Source organism: Bubalus bubalis, chromosome 24 (assembly GCF_019923935.1).
Source record: "Bubalus bubalis isolate 160015118507 breed Murrah chromosome 24, NDDB_SH_1, whole genome shotgun sequence".
Lineage (NCBI taxonomy): Eukaryota > Metazoa > Chordata > Mammalia > Artiodactyla > Bovidae > Bubalus > Bubalus bubalis.
Window position 1 is genome coordinate 20,955,609 of NC_059180.1, and position 25,205 is coordinate 20,980,813.

At 40.5% G+C, this 25,205-nt stretch overlaps 1 protein-coding gene across 4 annotated transcripts; it reads left to right on the plus strand.

Moving 5' to 3' along the window:
* The first annotated feature begins 113 nt into the window (after positions 1 to 113).
* On the plus strand, positions 114 to 23,576 carry PALB2 (partner and localizer of BRCA2). Of its 4 annotated transcripts, none has more exons than XM_006071169.4 (13): positions 114 to 322; positions 2,490 to 2,549; positions 2,685 to 2,787; positions 4,930 to 6,420; positions 8,607 to 9,421; positions 9,754 to 9,825; positions 11,772 to 11,933; positions 12,999 to 13,084; positions 13,342 to 13,503; positions 14,625 to 14,741; positions 17,531 to 17,618; positions 19,741 to 19,889; positions 23,069 to 23,576. In XM_006071169.4, the coding sequence occupies exons 1-13, from the start codon at positions 248 to 250 to the stop codon at positions 23,274 to 23,276; spliced, it is 3,588 nt and encodes a 1,195-aa protein (XP_006071231.4). In that variant the 5' UTR covers positions 114 to 247; the 3' UTR covers positions 23,277 to 23,576. The 4 variants fall into 4 exon arrangements, with proteins under 4 accessions (XP_006071231.4, XP_006071232.4, XP_025130939.3 ...); XM_006071170.4 differs by having other exon boundaries at positions 8,754 to 9,421; XM_025275154.3 differs by lacking the exon at positions 11,772 to 11,933.
* Positions 23,577 to 25,205: the final 1,629 nt, after the last annotated feature.

A 25,205-nucleotide genomic window follows, 5' to 3' on the forward strand; every position in this document is an offset into this window, starting at 1 on the left:
CCGGGGTTATCATCCATAGTTCGGTTCTCCGCTAGGCGGCCTCACTCCATTGCTCTGCCGTCTCCGACTGCGCGTGCGCAGGCCGAGCGGCGGCTGTGATTGGCCAGGTTTGTTGGCGCGCCCGTCAGGCGTGGGCTATCTGGCCCTGTGTTGTCGTACTCCCGGGCTCCCCAAACCTTCCCCGGGGTGCCTTGGGGCCCAGGGCCAGCCGGGCTGTTTTCGTCCGCAGGCCTGGGGCCAGCGACGAATGCTCTTTTTGTTGGCCGCCGGCCAGATGGAAGAGCCTCCTGGGAAAACCCTCAGCTGTGAAGAGAAGGAAAAGGTGCCGGGGATGCGGGAAGGGTTGACTCAGATTTTGACCCCCTATCCCAGGATTTTAGGCTTGTCTTTGCTTCCTTCGACCGTCCAAGGGCGGCAGTGACCTCTAACCTACGCTTTTATCTGGATTGAGGGGGCACAGGAAGTGAAAGTGTGGGAGAGCGCCGTGCTCCCTTGGTGGCGTTTAAAGAACAAATTTTCTTTACAGCAGAAATGCAAAAGTACAAAATGTAAAACTGTAGATAAAGCTAAGGTCCCCTTTGACATCTTCCCCACCCCACCCTGCACACTCTCAGTTTTGGCTTCTCCCACCCCGCCCCGTTAAGTAAATCTCTCAACCATCTGGACTATAGATATTTTTGTGTGCCTGTGTGTGCATGTTGGGCGGGTGGTGGAGGTGTGGAGGGGCGTATTTGTATTCTCTTAATCACCAAAGAGTAATTATGTATTTTGGGGGAAGGTGAATGTTCATAAATGGTATGATCTAGATGGTTCTGCAACTTCCGTTTTGCTTCTCCGTGTTTAAAATCCACATGAGTCCTTGTTTGCTCCTGCTTCTGCTCAGTCGCTTCTGTCGTGTCCGACTCTTTGCGACCCCCTGGACTGTAGCCCTCCAGTCTCCTCTTTCCATGGAAGTTTTCTGGCAATAATACTGGAGTAGGTTGCCAGGCCCTCCTCCAGGAGATCTATCTTCCCAACCGAGGGATGGACCCCGCATCATGTTTACTTACCTTTTTTTAAATTGTTTTTTAAATTCTGTATAATACCCTACAAATGGAAGTGGCATCTTTTCTTTACATGTTTCTCTGCTGAGAGCCTTTTGTTTGCAGGTTTTCTTTCTACGACAGTGCTGCTCTGACTGTTCTTATATATGCCTCCTTGTGCTTGTGCCAGCAGATGTTGTTGTGGTTTTCAAAAAATATTTGTTTATTTGGCTGCCCCCCTCTTAGTTGTGGCACATGGGATCTTCTATGTTCCTTGAGGCATGTGGGATCTAGTTACCTGACCGGGGTGGAACCCAGCCTGCTGCATCGGGATGGCAAAGTCTTAGCCACGGAGCCACCAGGGAAGTGACAGATGTTATTAACGTGAATGTATCTTGCACTGGCTCTTCCAAGCGTGGTGCTAAAACTCTTCATTCACCATAACTCATCCGTCCTCTCCTCCCAGCCTGCCTTGCAGTGGTGGTGGAAAAGTTCATTTACAAATCAACAAGGTAATTCTCAGATGGTGATAAGGGTGGTGATAAGTACGAAGCTGTGAGAAGAGGTTACAAGCACAGACCCTAGAGCCAGACTGCATGGTTTGAGTCGTGCTGGTTTTAAATTGTGTGATCTTGGACTAATTGCCTTCCCTCTGATCTTTCCAAAGCTAGCTCTTTCCTCCATCAGGTTGGAGCTCATATGGTATTCCTCAGAAATGCTTCCCTGGCCACTGTCTCTAAAGTATTCCATTCTCCTGCATCCCAGACACCCTCCCATCACTCTGTTTGTCTAGGTATTGATTACCACATGAGATCATCTTATCTGTTTGTTTTCTTACTATCTGTATCCCTCACTGTATGTAAGCTGCCCACAAGCAGTGGCCTTGACCCCTCTGTAGATGTAGCACCTGGAACTATTACCGACATAGTGGGCATCAGTTATTGTTCTTGGTGCTGGAGATACCTGGATCAATAACTGACTCATAAGTTGAATGACTGTCTGAGGATGATAGCCCCTGCTACCCTCAAGGATCTCACAGTGAGGTAGGAGGAAACAGAGAAGTGAACAGACAGTATGTATAGTAAGTACTGTGATAAAGCAAGCACAGAGGAGAGGTGGAATCCTAACTTGGATTTGGAGAAGGACTTAGAAGTTTAGAAACTTCCCTACAAGTTTTCCTCAGAGAAATAAAAATCTAAGCCAAGGCTTCAGGAATCAGTAGGAATTAGCAAAGTAAGTTGGGGAAAGTTGCTCCAGGTGATAGGAACAAGTTATGCAGAGATGCATTAGAGAACTTGATGTTTTGTGAGAACTAAAAGTAGAGTAAGGCAGTGCCGCTTCCTCCCCACCTCCAGCTGAGGGACCTGCTGACCACTGCACACTGGTATCCAATAGGCCCTGCATCCCTTCTCTCTAATGCCTTCTTTCCCACCTGCTCAGTTTTGTTTGGTGTTTTTCCTCTTCCAGTTGAAAGAAAAATTAGCATTCCTGAAAAGGGAATACACCAAGACATTGGCCCGCCTTCAAGTAAGTAAAATCATATTCTCTCAACTTGGTGTTAATGCCACAAAGTATATAAAGACAGCTCTTTATTTAAGCTGTTAACAAAAATTTATTTTTTTTTTATAAAGTTGTTTTTTGAGTTGCTTTTGTTTTCTTTAGCGTGCCCAAAGAGCCGAGAAGTTTAAAAATTCTCTTAGGAGAACAGTGGAAGAACAAGATTCCTCACTCCAGCAAGAAGTTTCAACACAACTAACCCACGCAGGTAAAGCTAACCCATTCTCTTACACTTTATTACTCATTTCCCATGTAAATTTGCCTGTGATTCTCTTTTTAAATATATTTATTTATTTGGCTGCATCGAGTCTTAGTTGTGGCACACGGGATTTGTGTTGGGGCACACGGGCTTAGTTGTCCCCTGTCGTGGGGGAATCTTAGTTCCCCAACCAGGAAGCAAACCCCCTTCCTCTGCCTTAGAAGGCAGATTCTTAACCACTGGACCACCAGGGAAATCTCCTAGCTGTGGTTCTTTTTGTCACAATCAGAGGATAAGGAGTAACAGTAGACTCTTTAAAGTGTATAGTTCATTGCTCCTTTGTATAATCGTCATCAAGATTGTATAACCATCATCACTGTCTTAATTTCAGAACACTTTTACCACCTGAAAAAGAAACCCTGTACCCATCCTACCCTTAACCCCTGGACAACTACTAATCTGCTTTTTGTCTCTGTGGATTTTCCTGTTTTGCACCTTTCATATAGATGGAACCATACAATATGTGGTCTTTTGTGACTCTCTGCTTTCACTTGGCATAATGTTTTCAACCTTTATTCATCCATCTATATGTTCATCTAAGCGTGCATCAGTACTTCATTCCTTTTTGCAGTTGAATAATATTTCATTCCCCTTCATGGATCACAACCTTGTCGTGGTGAAGGGGCTTGTGTAACTCAATGAAGCTATGAGCCATAATATAATATGATATAGTTTGTATATCTATTCATCAGTTAATGGACACTTGGGTTGTTTCTACTTTTTGGCTATTATAAATTTTGGCTTTTATGCTGCTGTGAAGATTCATGTACAAGTTGTTTGTGTGCACATATATTTTCAGTTCTCTCTATATGTACCTAGGAATGAAATTTCTGGGTTGTATGATAACTCTGTGTTTAATTTTGAGGAAGTACTAAACTGTTTTCTACAGTGACTGTACCATTTTTCTTTCCTACCACAACACACAAGAGTTTCAGTCTCTCCACATCCTTGTTAATACTTGTGATTTTCTATTTTTAAAATTATAACCGTTCTGATAGATATGAAGTGGTATCTAATTGTGGTTTTGATTTGCATTTCCTAGTGACTAATGATATTGAACATCTTTTCATGTGCTTGTATATCTTCTTTGGAGAAATATCTGTTTTTATTAGGTTATTTGTCTTTTTATTGATGAGTTGTAAGTGTTCTTCATATATTCTAGCTATTGGACCCTTATCAGATACATGATTTGTAAATATTTTCTCTCATTCTGTGAGTGAGAAACTATACTTTATTTGGATTGCTTATTTAGTTGCTCTTTTTCTCTATTTTAACTTTTTTAACTATTTTACTTGAGCCCAAAAAGGGACATGAAGTAAAAAATCAGGTGAGATATGGGAGAAATGGGGATATGTTGGTCAAGGGGTTAAGAGTTACAATTATGCAGAATGAATAAGTCCTAGAGAGCTAATGTATGGCGTGGTGACAGCAGTTAATAATACTGTATTATATACTTGAAATTTGCTGAGAGAGCCGACCTTAAGTCTTCTCATCACACACAAAAAAATCATAGCTATGTGAAGTGATGGATATGTTAGTTAGCTTGATTGTGCCAGCATTTCACAGTGTATACATATATCAAAGCATCACTTTAACTGTGCAATTTTTATCTGTCAGTTGTAGTTCAGTAAAGTTTTAAAGAAGGAAAAACTAAGAAAAGATGATTGCAATAAAGAATAATCTTGCTTTAATATTTATAATTTATGTGGCTGCACCAGGTCTTGGTTGCAGCATGTGGGATCTTTAGTTGCAGCCGTGGGATCTAGTTTGCTGACCAGGGATGAAACCTGGGCCCTCTAACATTGGGAGCACAGACTCTTAGCCACTGGACCACCAGAGAAGTCCTAAGAATAGATAATTGTTTAGTTTGAAAATCATTTTCCCAACACAATTCCATTTTTGTTACATTTACTTAATATTACTATAGTTTGTAAGATTATTAAAAACTTACTTTGATCTGCCTGAATGATATACCATCGACTCTATGTTAAATAAATATTTAGTAATATTTGTATGTAATATTTAAAAATAAATATGGGGTAGTTTTTGTTTCATTTTAAAAATATTAACTATATAATTTTTCTTCTTCAGAACCTAAAAATACAGTATCTCCTCGTGACACGTTGCAAATCAACACCCATATCGATGAAGAAACTGGAGAAAAGACACCCAGCTCACTTGACGTTAAGCCTGAGTCGTTTAGCTCTGGACGTGTCTCAGTGGAAGGATCACGCATACAAGGATCAGATGATAATCAGGAACATTTTCCTTTCAGGGTCAATGGCCCTGATGCTAAGAAAAGGCAGAATAAGCTGCTGGGGAGAAGAAAGAAAGAGGAGAGAACATATATTTCACAGGAGAGAGAATCTCTCTCTGACATTGATTCGCTCATACTCTCTGGAAAAAGACTAAAAGAACAGGAAAAAATCAATAGAGAAAATCCTAGAACACCTGTAACTGAACTAAGAACTTACCCCCTTTCAAGTCCTAAATGTGCCATTCCAAATTCTCCAGCACCAGTTACAGAAACTAATGTAGGGAGTGTATTAATTCTACCAAGCACCAAACCACAGAGAGATGTTGATGCCCTCCTTAGAGGAAATGATTTCCCCAGGGCGACTACTCTTCCTCTGCCTACACCTTCAAATAGCAGTAACGGACAGCGCCTCGAACACAAGTGTCCTAAAAGTAACTGTGAACTTACTACTCACAGCTTAAGAAACATTAGCTCTGCTTCACCTGTAAACTTAGAGGTACAGAAGAAAAAAATGACTGTCTCTACAGATAACCCAGAGGTAAACAAAGCTGGAAGTACAAGTGGCCAGGCAGCTAGAAGTCCTAACTTAGAGGCAGATAATTCATGTTTTATAAATGAACTCACTTGTGATAACTTAGTGGAAAATGAAAACCGAAACTTAGAAGAACAAAATCACACAGAGATGTCTCTTAAATCTCCCAATGATGCTCTCGGTGGTAGAAATGAAAGTCTTCTGGAAAAAGAACTTCTAAGTCAGTCTAAGAATCTTAGCCTGGAAGTAATTTCTCCTGTTTCTACAGAAGATCAAATACATTCTTGCACAGTGCTTGAAGGCCTTCTCTTTCCTGCAGAATATTACGTTAGGACAACACGGCACATGTCAGGTTGCCAGAGGAAAGTAGCACTGGAGGCTGTAATTCAGAGTCATTTAGGTGTCAGAAAAAAAGGCTTTAAAAATAAGAGTACGAAATCTGCTAAAAAATTTAACGTTTCCAACGAAAAAACTAAGCAAAGTGAAATTAAGGTGTCTGACAAACACGCAGAACAACCAAGTTCAAGAAGTCCCCAGAAACCACTCTCATTAACTGAAGTCAGCTTTTCCACTGACTCCACAGAAGATGACTTTTCTAGGAAGACAGTTACCAAGCCATCAGGTAAAAAATGCAGAGGAAAAAGAAAGTCAGCATGCACCTCTCCGTTAGATCAGCATGAACTACTTTTGCCAGCTACTGGCACATCAGGTGTTAAGAAGTCCAAGGAAGAAATTGCCTTGCACAAAAATCAGAATGAAAAGGCAATTATTCACAGTAAGAAGAGAATTAAAGGTAAATCGAGATGTGGTTGGCGGTGGTGGCTGATGATGGTGGTAGCTAACACTATATGCTCGTCACTTTATAAATGTTATATAGATACTTACTGAATCATCACACCAACTGTACATGAGGCAGAATCTATTTTTTTATTATTCATATATATTTGGCAGCACATGGAATCTTTCAGTTGCAGCATGTGGAATCTAGTTCCTTGACCAGGGGTCAGAACCAGGCACCCTGCATTGGGAGTGCAGAGTCTTAGCCACTAGACCACTAGAGAAGTGCCCAGAATCTATTTTTATCCTCACTTTACAGATGGGGAATCGAAGGCCAGGTGATCAAAGTGTCTTTAAAGCCACAGGGTCAAGGTTCAAATCTGGCTGCATGGTGTCAGAGTTCACAAATATGGTTGAAAAAGCTGACACTGAGAGGGAAAATGTGTTGGATGTTTACCTAAAATTAGTGTTTATTCAATTACAATACAGTCTTTTATCCATGGGGAGAAGTAACTAATACAGGGAAGTATATTTGAAATGAAATCAATGTCAGAGTAAGAATTCACTGACAAACTCCCTTAGGAATGATTGTGTAATAAAATGCAACAGGTCTGAGCCACTTTGGGAGGTAAACTGTCTAATAGTGTCTCTGAGGTTCATGGGACACAAGATTTTGGAGGATATCAAGTGACAAGTTATAATTTAAACTTCTTTGTTTACTTGGGTGATGTATCTGATAAACTGAGCACAGAATTTAGATAATTCACTCCAGTTCTGTGTGAGAGCTCAGCAAACTTTCTATAAAGGGCCAAATAGAAAATACAGTCTGTGCTCAGTCATAGCTATTCAAGTGTAATGTGGAAGTAACCATATACAATGTGTAAATGTGCCTTTGTCTCAATAAAACTTTATTTACAGAAACAGGCAGCCAGCAGGTCTGTACCATTGGACAGGCTTTGACTTATGAGCCACAATTTATTAATTTAAATAAAGATAATAATCATGGGGACTCCACCAGTGGTCCATTAGCTAAGACTCCATATTTCCTGGTCAGGGAACTAGATTCCACATGTAAACTTGAAAGAGTTCACATGCTGCAACTAAGACCCAGTGCAGCCAAATAAATAAATTTAAAATATTTTTAAAAAATAATAATCATGACTCTTTTAATCATCATCTTTTATGCCAACAAGAAAGGAATTGGAAAGCGGGATAATCTAGTAATAAGCTTGAAATGTTGTTTTGTATACTTTGAAATAATCTACTGTGATTTCAATAACCTACAGGTACATAGAAAATTTTTTTTTCTTGAGGTAACCTTCATAATAACATAGTTAACTGTTTTAAGTTAAGTGAACAATCCAGTGGCATTTAGTTACGTTCACAGTGTTTTATCACCATGACCCCTGTGTAGTTCCAAAACATTTTCATCATCCCAAAGGGAAACCCCATACCTGTTAAGCAGTTTCTCCCCATTTTCTCTCGACAGTCCTTGGCAAATACTAATCTGTATTCTGTCTCTGTGGATTTACTTATTTTGGGTATTTTATATTAATGGAAGTATACAGTATGTGCCCTTTCGTGTCTGGCTGCTTTTGCCTACTTAGTTGGTTTTCGAAATTCATCTACATTGTAGCATGTATCAACACTTCATTCATATTCATGGCTGAGTAATATTCCATTGTGTACATGTAGCACAGCTCTCTATCCATTTATAAAGTATTGGATGCAGCTACATTTTGAATGATACAGAGCTCCTGTTGCTTGAAGTCTAGTAAATTAATCTTTGTTTGAAAAGGGAACTATGTTTTCTTCAAGAGAAGAGCCAGCATTTTGTAGACGATACTCGGATAGCCTGTTGAAATGATAATTGTGGATCAGAAAGGACTTTAGAGATCCTTAACCCAGCTCCGTCAGAAGGGACAAGGGGAAATGAGGTGGATTTGACTTGCCCAGGATAACATACGAACCGGGGGCAGAGCTGGCACCAGGCTGGCCGCAGCCAGTTCTGTCAGCCACACTGGGTTTGGTCCTCCAGAGGGGGAGCTGCTCAGTATGCACTAACCTGTGTCTGATTGTTGAACTGTCCACAGAAGTTTTAGAGTCCTGGGTGGGAAAACACCGCATGATGTTGGAGTTTAGAAACTCACTCTTTGTTGGGAATTGGTGAGTATCTGTTTTTGTTGTTGCTTTCTGTTTTAGGAAAGGAAGGTCACTGTCAAAAAGAGGACTTCCTTTGTTACAGTAATTACGCTTATTTCTCTTCGGATGATGATGCTTTCAGTGCTCCATTTCGTAAGAACAGAATGCTAAGTTTAAAGCATCTATCGTCTTTTCTCAAAATCACAGACTTTCAGTTACCTGACGAAGACTTTGGGTCTCTTAAGCTTGAAAAACTGAAGTCCTGCTCAAAAAAGCTGATGGAGACTTTTGGATCAAAAGTACATGGAGAGGGGCATCTTAAAGGGGAAAGTTATATTGTTGTGGAGGAACCAAGCCCTAAACAAAGCAATATAGAAAAGGAGGGCATGGAAGCGGAACTAATTACCCTACCAGGAAAGGCACATCCTAAAATGCCAAGCCAAAGAAGCCAGCCTCGGGGAAAGGACCTTTCTTCATCCATTTTACTTTTTACTCCTTTGAATTCTGTTGCCTCTGATGATAATGACAGACTGACAGCAGAGCTGTGCTCACCTGCTTTCCCCGTGTTAGGCGCTACTCCAGCTTTTGGCTCCCAAGCCCACAGAGGAAAGGTATCTGCAGAGGTGGTTGGACAAACCTGCTCTCCACCCCGTCTTTCTCACTTAAAAGCCACAGTCAGCCTGGCTGGCAATCGTAAACAAGGCAACAGCTGGAGCAGCCCCTTGAAATTAGATAGCAGCCAGCATGTGGCAGGAAGAGCAGGACAGCCTTCCTGTGACCCTGACGCTGGTCCCCAAGCAACAACTCTGCCCACCGAGTCTTTCACCTATGAAGCAAGTCAGCTCCAGGAATCACAGAGACATTCTGCTGAGCAGGTACAGACTGCATTCTTCATGAAATTTTCTCTGAAGAAATGACGTGTCTTAGTGAACATGGACTCAGTTCCTCAGTGTTTTAAAATGTTTTACCATGTTTCTTTGATATGACTTCACTGTAAATACTAAGTTCATTCTGGGGAAGTTAGGATTAATTAAAATATGTGTATTTTTAAGGGATGCTGTTCTCTTTGTTATTCATGAAGCAGTTGCATTTGGAGCTTTGCTGCTGTTACAGAAAATAAAACATAGGAAATAGTTTGAAGAATGCATGATACAGACAGATACCATATATAATATATACATTAATGATGTGACTTTTGTTTCCACAGACTGAAATAGCAGAGGTTCCTGCTTGGGATAGCTTAAACCCGGGCACCCTACAGCTGGTTTCAAAGTTAAAGGTCAGAAGACTTATCTCTTGTGTCTTACATGTGAAAAATGCAATGAACTGGTTGGAAAATTCAGAAGAATTTGATCCTTGATAAAATAGATTCAGAAAAACATTTAAATTCTTTTTCACAATATTTACCTGTTATATATATTCTGAGATCTTCTAAAGAAGTTTTTATGTCAAGCTATTGCCAAGAAAAGCTTAAGCTAGGGAGTTCAACTTTGTATCTAAGTTTAAATCAGGCATTTTGACAGAGAGGGGTCATTCATGACTCTCCTACCCAAATAATATAGTACTTCTAGAAGAATCACTTACTTTATAAGAAAATGGGTAACAGTTCTCGATTATAACATAGTGAATGGTTAATTTCCGTAGGCTGTGTGATGTATATGGTTCTGAGAAATATAAATAATATTCTGGTAAATCCTGTGAGGTGAATTGGACTCATGTCCTGGTTAACTTTTTATACTTGAAATAGGATGGTACACAGCGGGGGTCTTCAGTCTTACTACTGTTAACATTTGGGGCTGAATTATTCTTTATTCTTAGGGACTGGCCTGTGCATTGTATGGTATTCAGCAACAGCCATGATCTCTACCAGTCATAACCGCGCGCGCCACCCGCCGACTCCAGCAGGAACGACAGCAGTGTCTCTAAATATTGCTAACTGTCCCTCCCTGGGGAGGGTTGTGAAATCACCACCCCTAATTGAGAACAACTGGTGTCGGAAAAAAAAAGATTTAAATCCACATAAACTGTTTCTCCGGATCACTGGCTATGTGACCTGGCACAAGCTGTTTAGCCTCTGGGTTCCAGATTCCTTTTCTGTAAAAGATACACTTATGTTGTTTCGAAACTATTCTTAAATCAATTTTAATAACAGTTTCTGAAAGGAATCAGCCATTTCATTCATATTTCCAAATTTGTAGGTAAAAAGTTACTTGTTATAGTTTTTGGTCTGGGTATGTACAGTTAAGCCTCTCCTCACTCTCCATTTCTAAAAGTGGTTTGTTTTTTTTTAATTTACTTGCTTTATTTTTGACCGTGCTGGGTCTTTGTTGCTACGCACAGGCTTTTTTATGGTTGCACTGAGCAGGGGGCTGCTCTCTAGTTGCTGGGCGTGGGCTCTCATTGTAGTGGCTTCTCTTATTGTGGAGCCTGGGCTCTAGGGTGCATGGGCTTACTTGACCTGCAGCATGTGGGATCACCCTGCACCAGGGATCAGACTGGTGTCCCTTGCATTGCAAGATGTATTCTTAACCAGTGGACCACCAGGGAAGCCCTCTGAAAGCATTTTTTTTTCCTACATCAGACTTAAGAGGTTTGTCCATTCTGTAAGTCTTCCCCAAAACCTAGTTTTTTGTTGTGTTGATTGTTAATTGAGTTTTTGGTTTCCTCTTTCTTTTTTTTTTCCTGTTTTTATTGTTAGTAAGTCCTTCTGTTTTTCATTGTGCTTATTTCATTATTCTTTTACTAACTTCTTGAGCTGCTTGCTTACTTTATTTTTATCGGTATTAATTTTTAATAAATATTAACACCTTTATAATTATAGGAGTTTTTTTAAGTACTGCTTTGGCCAGCACATTCTGCATCTTCATTTAGAAATAGTATGTTGTTTCAGTTTTATTCCCTCTTCAACCTATGGGTATTTCATTAGAATGTTACATTTCCAACGGTTCTTAAGAAACTAATGTTTCAATTAGTTCTTATGGTCTGTTTTGAAGGTTAAATCTGAATCTGTTCCAGTCTGGAGCTACACGTTTTAAAAACTATCATTGTGAGTGTGTATGGGCAGTTTTTGTAGTTACATAAGACCCACAAGTCTCTTTTGACCTGCATGAAAGTTTAATTACATTCAGTTGGTATTTCATCTAATCCTTGTAATCGGTCACTGTTCATGTTTATTCTGCCCCCAAGAATCCCTTTAACGCCGTTGTTGTTGCCATTCTGTGTCAGAATCCTTCAGGTTCTTGTTCTGTGGATGTGAGTGCCACGTGGTGGGAAATAGCTGGTTTCAAAGAGCCGTGTATCGTTACTGCTTGTGAATACGTCGTTTCTCTTTGGAAACCTCTGGATGCTTGGCAGTGGGAAAAAATTTATTCCTGGCACTTCACAGAGGTAAATCAGAATCTTATAGCTGAAAGAGATCTTTGCAATCAGTTGCATGGTAATACAGATGGGCAGCTTACCAAAAATATGGGATCTGTGACTATGCAAGACAGAGCAGAAAAATAAGGTTTTTTTCCCCCAGTATTTAATTATGAAAATTTCCAAATATATGGGAAAGTGATATAGGGAGCACCCATATGCCCAGCATGTAGATTCTAAAGTTAATATCATGCTTTATCATATGTTTATCCAGAGGTGGATTTTTACACTGTACCTGCTGGAGAAGCTTGAAATTTCATGTCTATTCTGACTTCTAAACTTGCTGATACCTCTCACCAAAACGTTATTTCTGCTTTTTTTCTAGCTGTAGTTTCTTCTGTCCTTGTCTACCTTGGTATATATTTTACATGGTTGCAGTCTGAATATGCTTAAAATTTTTAAGCCTGTCTTTTCTTACCATATAAATATGTTTGCTTGTTTCTTCATATTCTTCCTACTTACTTGTTTATTTTTAATTTTATTTTTCCAGCTTTATTGAGGTGTAATTGACAAATGTAATATATTTAAAGTGCATAGTGTGATGATTTGATGTACATACACACTGTGAAAGCATTTCCATAATCAGGTTAATCAGCATATCACCTCACGGTTTCCTTTTTTTCCCTTGGTGAGAATGCTTAAGATCGACTGTCTTAGCAAATTTCGTTCTTGTTCTCCAGTATACCCATAGCCAGTAGCAGTGTGTTTGGCAGAGTGCTGCTCATAAATATTTGTTCAGTGCATAAACTTGTCTTAAATGGTTGCATATTGTTCCATTCGTTCACATACCAGAATTTAATTATTCTCCCATTGCTAGAAGCATTTATTATGTTAAATTAATGCCACGGTAAACATTATCATGCACATAGCTTATTTGAGTTTACATCTTGTAAAAAGAGGATGTTTGCTGAATGTTTCAAGTGTTTGAAACTAGATGTGGTGACACTAGAAAGAAATGTGACAAATTTTGGAAAATTTAGATTAATTAAAAATGAAATAACCAAATATAATTTGGGGCTGCTTTGTTTTATTTAGGTTCCGGTATTACAGATAGTTGCAGTGCCTGATGTTTGCAATCTTGTGTGTGTGGCTTTGGGAAATTTGGAAATCAGAGAAATCAGGTAAGTAATTCTCAAGGCGTGTTTTTTTTTCTTTACCTGGATCTTTGTCAGCTTGTTTTGAGTTTTGCGTGCAAATTATAACCTAGGCTTGGGTCTTGAAAGACTCTAAATTTAGGTCCAAAGAGAGATTCATTTTGAAAAAAGCTATCAATAGAGTGACATCCCTGACTGAAACTTCCTTTGAAAGTTTGAGCCTAGTCTTCCATATTAAAGGCTTGCTCCTGACTGCTCTGCATTTTCCCTTATATATGGTTTAGGGCACTACTTTGTTCTCCCGACGGTAAAAGTGAAAAGCAAGTGCTCCTGAGTTCTGGAAATATAAAAGCTGTGCTTGGCCTGGCAAAGAGGAGGCTCGTCAGTAGCAGTGGGACCCTTTGTGATCAGCAAGTCGAAATGATGACATTTGCCGAAGATGGAGGGTAAGCATTGGTTGAAGAAAAGCATTGGTTGATTTTACTATTAGATCAAAAATGATTTCATCACAGGGCTTCAGAGAAAGTTGAATCAGTAGCATCTTGTTTTCTCTGTGTGTATGTGTAGTTCAGCAGGTTCTGCCTCTGTCCTGGGCTGTTATACAGAAGCAGTGTAGGGAGGTGGAGCCAGACGTGGCAGGGAAGAGGGCAGGGAGCAGAGGGGCTCAGAAAGTGTAGTCTGTTCTTCCTTCAGTCTCCCTTGACCTCTCTGTATGTCCTTTCAGTGTTACAGATACCTTAAGATCCTGTGCACTTACCTGGTTCCACATACTTGGTTTCCATTGCTTCAGGTACCATCTGAATCCTGGCTGCTTGCAAACATATATTTCTAACTGAGCTCTTTCCAACCTCTGGACCTACATGCCTGTTTATTAGATATCTCATGGATACCTCAAATTCAACATGTTAAAAACAGAGCTCATAGCATCTTATATGTCTGTCATATACTCATTACACTTTATTGGATTTATTTGTCTTTCCTAATAACAGAGGGTATGAACCTCATTTGTCTTATTTATCCATGACCTGTTGCAGTAAATTGTTCGTTCGCCAAGTCATGTCCAACTCTTTGCAACTGCATGAACTGCGTTGCAATAAAACAGGCAAGAAATAAATAATTGTTTGCTTAAATTAGGAAAATGTTAGTGGAGGTGGGGAGAAGCAGTGGATTTGAGAGAGATGAGATAGTAAAGTCATTAGGACCTGGTGATTGAGTAAATAGAGAGGAAAGAGATAAGAATCAAGTCCCAAGTTTCTGGGTTGCTCATCTGGGTAGGTGGTGGAACAGTTAGTTGAGATAGCAGTGCTGAAAGAAACAGGTTTAAAGATAGAGCTGGTAAGTTTAATTTTGGAGATGATGAATATGAGGTGCTTACAATATATCCAGATAGATAATGTGAAAGTATATGTTCATTGTAGAATGTTTAGAATACACATGTTTCTGGGTGAATTTTTTTTTCTGTCATTAGGTTAGTGTCTATTATGTATTGTTCAATAATATGCAGAAGGGCTGCTTAGAAACTGCTTTGGTAGAAAAGCCTTGATTTTTAATACTGTTTTTAATACAGAAGCAAAGAAAAACAGCTTTTGATGCCCCCTGAAGAGACCATACTAACTTTTGCTGAGGTTCAAGGGATGCAGGAAGCTCTGCTTGGTACCACTATAATGAACAACATTGTTATTTGGTAAGCTTCCCCTTGAGAGCCCTATTTTTCTCATCTGTAATATAAGGATATATTTCTTAATTTCACAGGATTATTAAGATTAAATAAGAAACTCTGTAAATATGATTGTGTTATCATTTGTTTACTAACAGATGCTATATACTTATCTTAATGAGAACATCATATTAATTCAAATAGTCCCAGCAGACTACTTTAAAATAAGTGAAATTTTATTGCTGTCAAAAATGTACTCTTTCTGGTTAATGGCTGAGTAGCTTTCTGAGATTAACTCTTCTGCTTCAAATACTTATGAATTCTGTGCAAAAGATAGAGAACAAATATCTGAAAGCACTAAAGAGGGAGAAAAAAATATATACTGGAGGAAATTCAATACATAGAGGAAGGAAGTGTCACTGGGCAAATTTCCTGTTCGAAGGTGAGGCCCCAGTCTGCACACTTGGTTACAGAAAAACTTCTATCCTACTGCCTTGAAGGACCAAAGGATAGAAATCAAGGTGATTGCAGCAGCTAGAAAGCAAGAAAGAAAAATCCCGAAAAATAGACAGCCAGAAAAGGAGCCCTGCTGCTGCTGCTGCTAGGTCACTTCAGTCGTGTCCGATTCTGTGCGACCCCATAGACGGCAGCCCACCAGGCTCCCCCGTCCCTGGGATTCTCCAGGCAAGAACACTGGAGTGGGTTGCCATTTCCTGTTCCAGTGCATGAAAGTGAAAAGTGAAAGTGAAGTCGCTCAGTCATGTCCGACTCTTCGCAACCCCATGGACTACAGCCCACCAGGCTCCCCCGTTAGTGGGATTTTCCAGGCAAGAGTACTGGAGTGGGGTGCCATTGCCTCCTCCGGAAGGAGCCCTGAACTCTAGTTAAATATCTGGCTGACCTTTAAACTGCATACATGGATTATTCAATAATATGCAGAAGGGCTGCTTAGAAACTGCTTTGGTAGAAAAGGCTTGATTTTTAATACTGTTTTTAATGCAGAAGCAAAGAAAAGGTAAAGCAAAGAGAACTGAACTGGGTTTTCAGCATTTAGAATTTGAGTTTAGCCAATTTAACTGTTGACTATAGAGTTGAAAACAAAATCAGTATTCTTCGGAGGAGCAGCATGCAGAGTTTGTATGATGTGTCATTGTGTCTAGAATACAATCCAGAATTACTGGATGTGTAAAACTTGTTTGATTAGATAATTCACAGGAACAAATTTATGATAGGGAAATGACAGTGAAAGTCCCCAGCCACCTCTTCCCTGACCACAGGGGAGGGCCACACCAGGCCTTTTCACTTGCAAGGTTAGTTTGCGGTAGGAGAAGAGATTGATCTTTTTTCTCAGAAGACTCTCCAGTAATTACTCCATTGAGGCCAGAATGGGTCTTGGTGAGAGAAAGTTATGAGTGTCATTCCTACGTGCCCATTCTGCATCGTTCAGCCCTAACCCTCTAGGAATAAACTAGGCAAGTGTGGCCCGAGAGAAACTTTGTCCCCCCCGACCAGGGAGCCTCTGGAGTTTGACCCTGACCTAACCTACCAGGTTTCCATCTTTGGCACTTGCCCCGGGGTTTCTGCACGCAGGTCTTATTTCAGACAACGTTCTTTGCTAACGTTGTCTTTTCTGTTCTGTCTGCTGTTTCTGTAGTCTGGCCCTTCATTGTTTGGCTCCTAAACTATTAATATAATCTAGTGATTAGTCTCAATACTATTTTATACTATCACTTTACAAATACTCATTCTCCCATCCCCCCCCCAACACCAAATAAAACCTTCATTGGGCTCCATGTTTGCTTTCTCCACCTTCCATTTCCCTAATGTTTCATTACAAAAATTCTTTTCCAGCTGTTCCCTACTCTTTCCCTTTTTTCATTCCATCCTTCAGTTTCCCTCTTTTTCTAATAATAGCCTTTTGGCATTTTGTAAATAAGGGATCCCAGTGGAATTCGAGGCTGGGAAGGGACTTTTCTTAGAGCTTCTAAGTATCAGTTTAAGTTCTGAGTTTAAGGGGTATATGCAGCCCCACAGTTGCCTTAAGTTCTGTTGCAACGCCTCAGCGCTTCCCTGGTGGTCCAGTGGTTAAGACTCTGGGCTTCCATTGCAGGGGGTGTGGGTTCTGTCTCTGACTGAGGAACTAAGATCCCACATGCCATGTGGCACGGCCAAAAAACCGAGGGTTTCTTATAAGTGGAGTCACATGGTAGAACAGTCAGTCAGTGTCACACATCCTCATAGAACTAAGGAGTGGTTCCAACAAACATTTTTTTCTTTATATTCACCCTCTTCGGTCTTCCTTTTTCCATTTTTTATTCCATCTCTGTCTTCCCTTCTCTCTCTGTTATCTTAGTCTAGCTCTAGTATTAACATATTATAGAGCTATAATTACAAGTCTATTCTAGGTGTGGTTTCTCTCCTAACCACATTTGGTTTCCTGACCATTGACTTACATGGAAAATTTAGTCATATAACAAGAAACGTGATAAAATCATAATGATAGAGCTGTGCCCTGTGCCTACTTTCAGTACAAGTGAAGTGAGATCCTGGAAAACTTTTCTCCTGGAATTTGAAAAGATTTATCCCTAATGGCATAGCAGGTTCAGTCTAAAGCTAAACTATCAAATTACACTATTGGCAAAGTTAAACTGTAGTTCTGTTTTTAGCCAAATCAGTGGCTAATCAGAACTAAGGTCCTGTGTCCCTTAGTTTTTCCCTTGGTCACCTCCTGAAGGATGCTGTGATACATAACAATGTTATGTGAAAACCAGTTTGTTGGGAGAATGATATGAGCTTATTTATTTTTGGTGTCCAAGGAACTTAAAAACTGGTCAGCTCCTGAAAAAGATGCACATCGATGATTCCTACCAAGCTTCGGTCTGTCACAAAGCTTACTCTGAAATGGTAAGTCTTGATCTGCTGGGACCACTTTGTGTCTAGTCTGTGTGTTACTATTGCTCTCACTGAATGAGAGCAATAACTTTGTAAGTCATAATTACTAGGCCCTCAATGGTGCCTGTTTTTTTTTCAAAATTGGATAGCACTCCTTGCTCTTTCTTGAAATTTATGAGTGCATATAAGTGATGGTACAATATGACTGGGTAAAATTTCTGACTGTATGACTTAAGGGCAAACCTTGATTTCTAGACTGTACCTAGAAACAATATGCTGATTTTCAGATTTGGCTCCCAACCACATTGCCATAAATGATTTATGATGTGAATGAATCCCCTTAGGGAGGGTGATTAAAGGGTCCTCGACATGTTTTTCTCTCAGGCTTTAGCATTCCTGTATAGAAACAAACACAGCTTCTTAGGGGCTGTGTCAGTAGACTTGGCTTACAGTCCAGTTTTAACATCTGAACAGGCTGAAGGTACTGGTCCAGGAGTCAGAGGTAACTGCCTGAGTAACAAGGGCTGCTGAGCCACAAGCAGAGGCAGAAGCAGCCGGCTCAGCGCCAAGTGGAGACTGACTTGCCCAGCGCAGTGGCAGCCCCGCGCTCATCAGCACGCACAGGCTCTGAACACAAAGGGTGCCTCTCCCTCTAGCCTAGCAACTTCTGTGGAAATGAGCTCAACAGTTGTGTGGTCTTAGATAACCTATCCCATCATCTTGGGGCTAACTTTCTTTATTCTAAAATAAGAGGGTTAAGTTCATCTCTGGAAAGATTAAATACCCCTACTAAGCATTTAAATAATTTTATATTTTTGTTATTACGTTGATACCTGTTTGATATTAAAACATTTAATGTAGAAATGTATGATATAGGAAGTAAAATGTCACCATGAAGCCAATCTCCAGAAATAATAGTTAATAGATCAGTATAGGCATCAGCAAACTTTTTCCGTGAAGGGCCAGTTAGTAAATATTTTCAGTTTTGCAAGCCATGTGGTCTCTGTCACAACTCCTCTACCACTACAGCCCCAGGTCAGCCAGAGGTAACATATAAACAAATCATGTGACTGTGCCAATAAAACATTTTGGACAATAAAGCTTTCTGAAACTTGAGTTTCATATATAATTTTCATGTGACACAAAATGTTCTTCCTGTTTTTTCTAACTATTTCAAAATGCATAAACCATTCTTAGCTCATAAACCATACGAAGGTAAGCACTGAACTGGATTTGACCTGTAGGCCAGAGTTTGCCAACCCCTAGTTAAGTGTATAGCATTTAACATTTTTTGACTTTCAATTGTTTTTTTTAACAACCAATGAATTATAATGGTAATTAATTATCCTTATAAGAATTCAGTCATTACAGAAATGTATGAATTAGAAATGAATGTTATTAATCCTAAGATGGCCCAGTAATTAATTTTTCCCATTTTACCCCCCAAAATAATTACTTTCCCATTTTACCCCTGAAATAATTACTTTCAACAATATACATGTGTGTTTATACATATGTGTGACATATATATTTTCATACACAAAGATGTTATTATTAGAACATGTAATTTTAAAGTCGTGGGAGGTCTGTAACACATTTTCCCACAGAAATAACCATAGGTGATGGTGCTTTTTTTGGGTCATTTTTAGTCTATAAGTAAATAGGATATTGCAAACTGTCCTGAAAATCCTGTCACCACTGAAAAGATTGTTTTTATGGGAAAATGTGCTCCAAATTTTCAAAAACCAACTTACAGGTGAGCATTTCTGGTTTGAAGACTCCCTCCAAGTGTTTCTATGCCCTCTTTTCTTAACACCAGCATTTCCCCAGGTGGATGGCATGAATGTTAGTAGGCTCTAAAGTTGAGGAACCTGGTAAGTCAGCTAGATTCACACCTGCAAAGACTGGCTGTAAAGTCATGGGGAGCCCTGTGCTGGAGAAGCCCAAAGTCCAGCTCAGTGGTCCCCTCAGAGGTTCTGCCTGAAAAAGAGTGATCCAGGGATTAAAGCCTCGAGACTTAAGAGTCTGTTGGCCATTCCTGTGATTCTGTAGTTTTGTCTCTGCCAATGCTTTCTTCCCCCCCGCCACATACTCTTGATGATTTATTTGGTCGTTAATTCTTTTCCTACATCAGGGGCTCCTGTTTGTTGTTCTAAGTCACCCTTGTGCCAAAGAGAACGAGTTATCGGGAAGCCCTGTGTTTCAGCTGATTGTGATTAACCCGAAGACAACCCTGAGTATGGGTGTGATGCTCTACTGCCTTCCTCACGGGCAAGCTGGAAGGCAAGTGTGTGATTGCCGTCTAATGAGTGTGACATTGTGAGAAACATCTGTGCATATATAGAAACCAAATATTTTTCTGTGATGTGAATGGAAACATGAAATACTACAGATCATGGTAAAGAATACTAAGAAGTAGGTTGAAGTGTGGAGTTTACTAAATCTGAGTCAAAGTTCAGATTCCCGCCATCCTATGATTGCCCACCAGTATGGCACCAGATAGGTATTTTATGTATAGTCAAGCCTTGTTTTTCCCCACACCAAAACACTTCAGAGTAATTAATATTCTCTACAAGAAACGTATCGTATATGTTCTTTCCATAAAAGTTAAATTAAGGAAGTTTTAAATGCACTTAAGAAGATCTGTTAGACTTCCCTGGTGGTACAGTGGATAGGAATCCACCTGCCCATACAGAAGACCCAAGTTCAATCTGGGACAATTCCACATGCCATGGAGCAGTGAAACCTGTGCTGCAACTACTGAGCCCATTTCCTAGAGCCTGTGCTCTGCAACAAGAGAAGCCCCACAATAAGAAACTCACGCACCACAACTACGAGTAGTCCCTGCTGCCGCAACTGCAGAAAGCCTGCGTGTAGCAACAGAAAGACCCAGCGCAGCCAAAAATAAGATAAATAAATAATTTAAAAAAAAGAAGATATATGTACTTTGAAATGCTGACTGTACCTCCATCATGTAGGCAGTTGATATTTATCTTTTGATAAATATTTTATCTGTTGACTGATGAGAAGATCTATTTACCGATGCCACAGTTACGGGCATCCGAACAGTTTTCTGAGCTATATAAAGCTCTGAAGTAGTGCTAATATTCTTAGGTGAAGCAAGCAACATCGAAGGTATCATTTCTAAATACTACTTACGAAAATAGACCTAAAAAAAAAAGAAAAAGAAAATAGACCTAGTAAATCAGGATCACAAAGTTTGGCTTTAGTAACTCAGGGGTGAGCAACCTTGATGGTTATATGTGTATTTCTCTTTCTTTCAGTCTTGTGCAAAGCTTGCTAGGTGATGCGTGTTCTAAAAGTCCCTCTCCTTGTGTATGTAGCTGGCCATGGCATTTCTGCAAGTGTTCTTAGCGCAACAAGAACCTCAGAACTCTCATCTGTAATATGTGCTTACATAAAACTTGTTTTCTTGAATATAAAGAGAGAAGCATAGTCATAGGCCCAGAAATTGCAGGTGCATGGTCAAGCATTTCTTTTGGCCCTTTTCAAACCTGTTTGTTTAGCAAATCTTGAAAGCCTGTTTGGTGCCAGTCCTGTAGGAAACACTACTGTTTCTAATCTCATGGAAGTTAGAAAATAATGAGCTCAGGTGTTTGAGCACAAGTCACCTGTTCTCCTTGTTTGCTTGGCCCTTACAGTAAATCCTCCTCTGCTCAAAAAAGAAAAGAAAAAAGAAACAAATTTTTTTGCTGTTTGGTGTGCATAATGCCAGAAGGCTTACACTGTTTGGGATGGAAGGGCACTTTAATTGGCAGTGGAGGGTTGGGGAGAGACTGTCAAGGAAAACGTTACGGATTTTCAAAAGATGAGCTAAGAGACAGCTACACAAAGTTTGGTGCAAAAAAAACAAAAAACAAAAAGCAGTTGGGTGTGAGCCAGGGATAAAATATATCATTCAGTTCACTCACAATATTCACGTAGGGCTGACTGTGTACCAGGCCCTCTACAAGGCACTGGTGATGTGGCAGTGAGGAATAATTAATTTGTATTAAGGATTTCTTAAATCACTGTGGACGATGACTGCACCATGAAATTAAAAGGCGCTTACTCCTTGGAAGAAAAGCTATGATAAACCTAGACAGCATATTAAAAAGCAGAGACATTACTTTGCCGACAGAGGTCCATCTAGTCAAAGCTATGGTTTTTCCAGTAGTCACATATGATGTGAGAGTTATGGTTTTTCCAGTAGTCACGTATGGATGTGAGAGTTGGACCTTAAAGAAGGCTGAGCGCCAAAGAATTGATGCTTTCAAACCGTGGTGCTGGAGAAGACTCTTGAGAGTCCCTCGGACTGCAAGATCAAACCAGTCAATCCTAAAGGAAATCACTTCTGAATATTCATCGGAAGAACTGATGCTGAAGTTGAAGCTTCAGTACTTTGGCCACCTGATGGAAAGAGCCAACTTTTTAGAAAAGACCCTGATGCTGGGAAAGACTCAGGGCAGGAGGAGAAGGGGACAACAAAGGACAAGATGGTTGGATGGCATCACCGACTCAATGAACGTGAGTTTGAGCAAGAACCGGGAGATGGTGAACGACAGGGAAGCCTGGTGTGCTGTAGTCCATGGGGTTGCAAAGAGTCGGACACAACTGAGTGACTGAACAACAAAGCATTTCTTATGTGTTAAGTACTGCACTAAGCTTTTTATATCAACTGTTTTATTAAACTTCAAAGCAGTCCTATGAAGTAGATACTCGTATCATGTATCTCTATTTTACTGATGAAGTTAAATAACTTGCTGGGGTCACACATCTCTTTGTTAGAATTCAAACCCCAGTACCATCCCTGGTGGTCTAGTGGTTAGAATTTGGCACTCTTTCAAAGCCTGGTAGCTGACTGCAGAGCCCTGTCTTAAAAAAGACAGCCAGATTTGTTTCATGATGTTTACATTTTCTGTGGGACAGACAGCCCCCAAATATGGAAACGAGAATCTCACATTCATATTCTCACAGATACGGAAGCAAACAATCTCACATTGCTGTGATGGTAAAAAGAAGGTGCTGCGATAGACAGGGAGCAGAGTGTATATGTGTGTGCACGCTCAGGTTGCTGAATAGGTGTGACTCTTCTATGCGGGCGACAGGCCTGAACAGTGGCCAAAACCCAGCCAGGCAATGCCCTGGGGTTAGACCTGTCAGGGAGAGGGACAAGCAAAAGCAAAAACACCAAGGTGAGGCCAGGGTCGGCTGGTTTGACAAGTGGGAAGCAGGCCACTGTGAGCTGCTGTGAGGAGATACAGAGGTGCATCAGAGAGACAGGCAGGGCCGCTAGCAATCATGGCCAGCAGTCCTAGGATTTCACACGGACACATGCGTGTTCCCACGTGTCTTTGTTCTTGTTGCTTTAGAGACCGTGGTTTTGGCCTATTTTTGTTTTAATGTTTTTTTGTTTGTTTTTGATACGTGATTTGAATTGTCTCTTCTCTGCTTGCTGCTAGGTTCCTGGAAGGCGACGTGAAAGACCATTTCGCAGCAGCAGTATTGACTTCTGGAACCATTGCCGTTTGGGACTTACTCTTGGGTCACTGCGCTGCTCTCCTTCCTCCTGTCTCTGGCCAGAATTGGTCTTTTGTTAAATGGTCAGGTACAGATTCTCATTTGTTGGCTGGACAAAAAGATGGAAATATATTTGTATACCGCTTCTAAAAAGTTAGGGTAACTTGGAAAACACAGTGTTCTGGGTATTTTTGGCCTCTTAGTACTCTTTGGAGTTGCTGCTTTAAAGGAGACTATTTGAAAGAGTTTTAAAACACTTATTTACCTGTGTTCATTCTGACAGACTGTGTTCTGACGGTGGGGCACTACTGATCTTGAATGCTCATGTGTACTTATGTTGGGAGGGAGGGTATATAAGTGGATTTTTGTGATTCCTCACATTTGCACATTTCCTTTTAAAGGCATATGTACATAAAGCTTGAAATGTTAATAAATATTTATTTTGATACATCCTGTTTGGCATATTTTTTCCTCTCCTGTAAAGATGATTTTCAGAAACAAGAACTAATTATTTTACAGCTAGGATATTTAGTCAGTGATACTTACACAGTAAATCTCAGTTAACTCAGTGTACTAATAGGCAATATACTTTTGTTTTTCACTACACTAAGTCTTCGTTGCTACACACAGGTTTTCTTTAGTTGTGGCAAGCAAGGGCTACTTTCTGGTTATGGCACTTGGGCTTTTCATCCGTGTGGCTTCTCTTATTGTAGAGCACAAGCTCTAGGGCTCTCAGCCTTCCCTAGTTGTGGTGCATGGGCTTAGTTGCCCCACAGCAGGTGAAATCTTCTCAGATCAGGGATCAGACCCGTTTCCCCTGCATTGGCACATGGATTCTTAACGACTGGACTGCCAGGGAACAAAGTGAAAGTCACTCAGTTGTGTCCACCTCTTTGTAACCCCATGGACTATACAGTCCATGGAATTCTCCAGGCCAGAATACTAGTGTGGGTAGCCTTTCCCTTCTGCAGGGGATCTTCCCAACCCAGGGATCGAACCCAGGTCTCCCACATTGCAGGCAGATTCTTTACCAGCTGAACCACAAAGGAAGCCCAAGAATACTGGAGTGGGTTGCCTATCCCTTCTCTAGGCAGATCTTCCCAACCCAGGAATCGAACCTGGATCTCTTACATTGCAGGCGGATTCTTTACCAACTGAGCTATCAGGGAAGTCCTGCAATATACTTTTATGAAATTTGTAATATTTTCACATACCCACTAAAAGGAACGCAAAGCCTATTTCAAATGCTAATTTAGAAACGCTGTTGTTCATTTGCATTCTCACATGCATCCGGGATACCAGTACCTGCATTTTCACAAGAGTCACTTAGTCAACAGCACAACTGTACTGAGCACATCATCTTCACCTTTCCCTAAGTGGTTTGAGAGACAGCAATTTTTTTTTCAAGATTCTTTATTGGCTGTGATGGGTCTTTGTTGCTGTGCAGGCTTTCTGTAGTTGCAATGAGCGGGGGCTACTCTTCATTTCAGAGCATGGGCTTCTCATCGTGGTGACTTGTCTTGTGGTGGAACACAGGATCTAGGGCGTGCGGGCTTCACTAGTTGCAGCTGCTAAGCTCAGTAACTGTGGCACTGGGGCTTAGTTGCTCCAGGGCATGTGGGATTTTCCCAGACCAAGGATCGAACCAATGTCGCTTGCATTGCAAGGTGGATTCTTAACCACTAGACTTAACTGAGTACAGATTAAGCCCTAATCTGTACTCAATGTGCCAGGAAATTTGGAAAACTCAGCAGTGGCCACAGGACTGGAAAAGGTCAGTTTTCATTCCAATCCTAAAGAAAGGCAATGCCAAAGAATGTTCGAACTACCACACAATTGCACTCAGCTCATACGCTAGTCAAGTGATGCTTAAAATTCTCCAAGCCAGGTTTCAGCAATACGTGAACCGAGAATTTCCAGATGTTCAAGCTGGTTTTAGAAAAGGCAGAGGAACCAGAGATCAAATTGCCAACATCCGCTGGATCATGGAAAAAGCAAGAGAGTTCCAGAAAAACATCTATTTCTGCTTTATTGACTATGACAAAGCCTTTGACTGTGTGGATCACAGTGAACTGGAAA

What these genes read in the sequence shown, in the direction of transcription:
- PALB2 (XM_006071169.4), top strand. Translation starts at nt 248, where the DNA reads ATGCTCTTTTTGTTGGCCGCCGGCCAGATGGAAGAGCCTCCTGGGAAA. An exon ending in ATTCCTGGCACTTCACAGAG is followed by an intron (nt 11,934 to 12,998) that starts GTAAATCAGAAT and finishes TGTTTTATTTAG; the next exon opens with GTTCCGGTATTACAGATAGT. An exon ending in ACATTTGCCGAAGATGGAGG is followed by an intron (nt 13,504 to 14,624) that starts GTAAGCATTGGT and finishes TTTTTAATACAG; the next exon opens with AAGCAAAGAAAAACAGCTTT.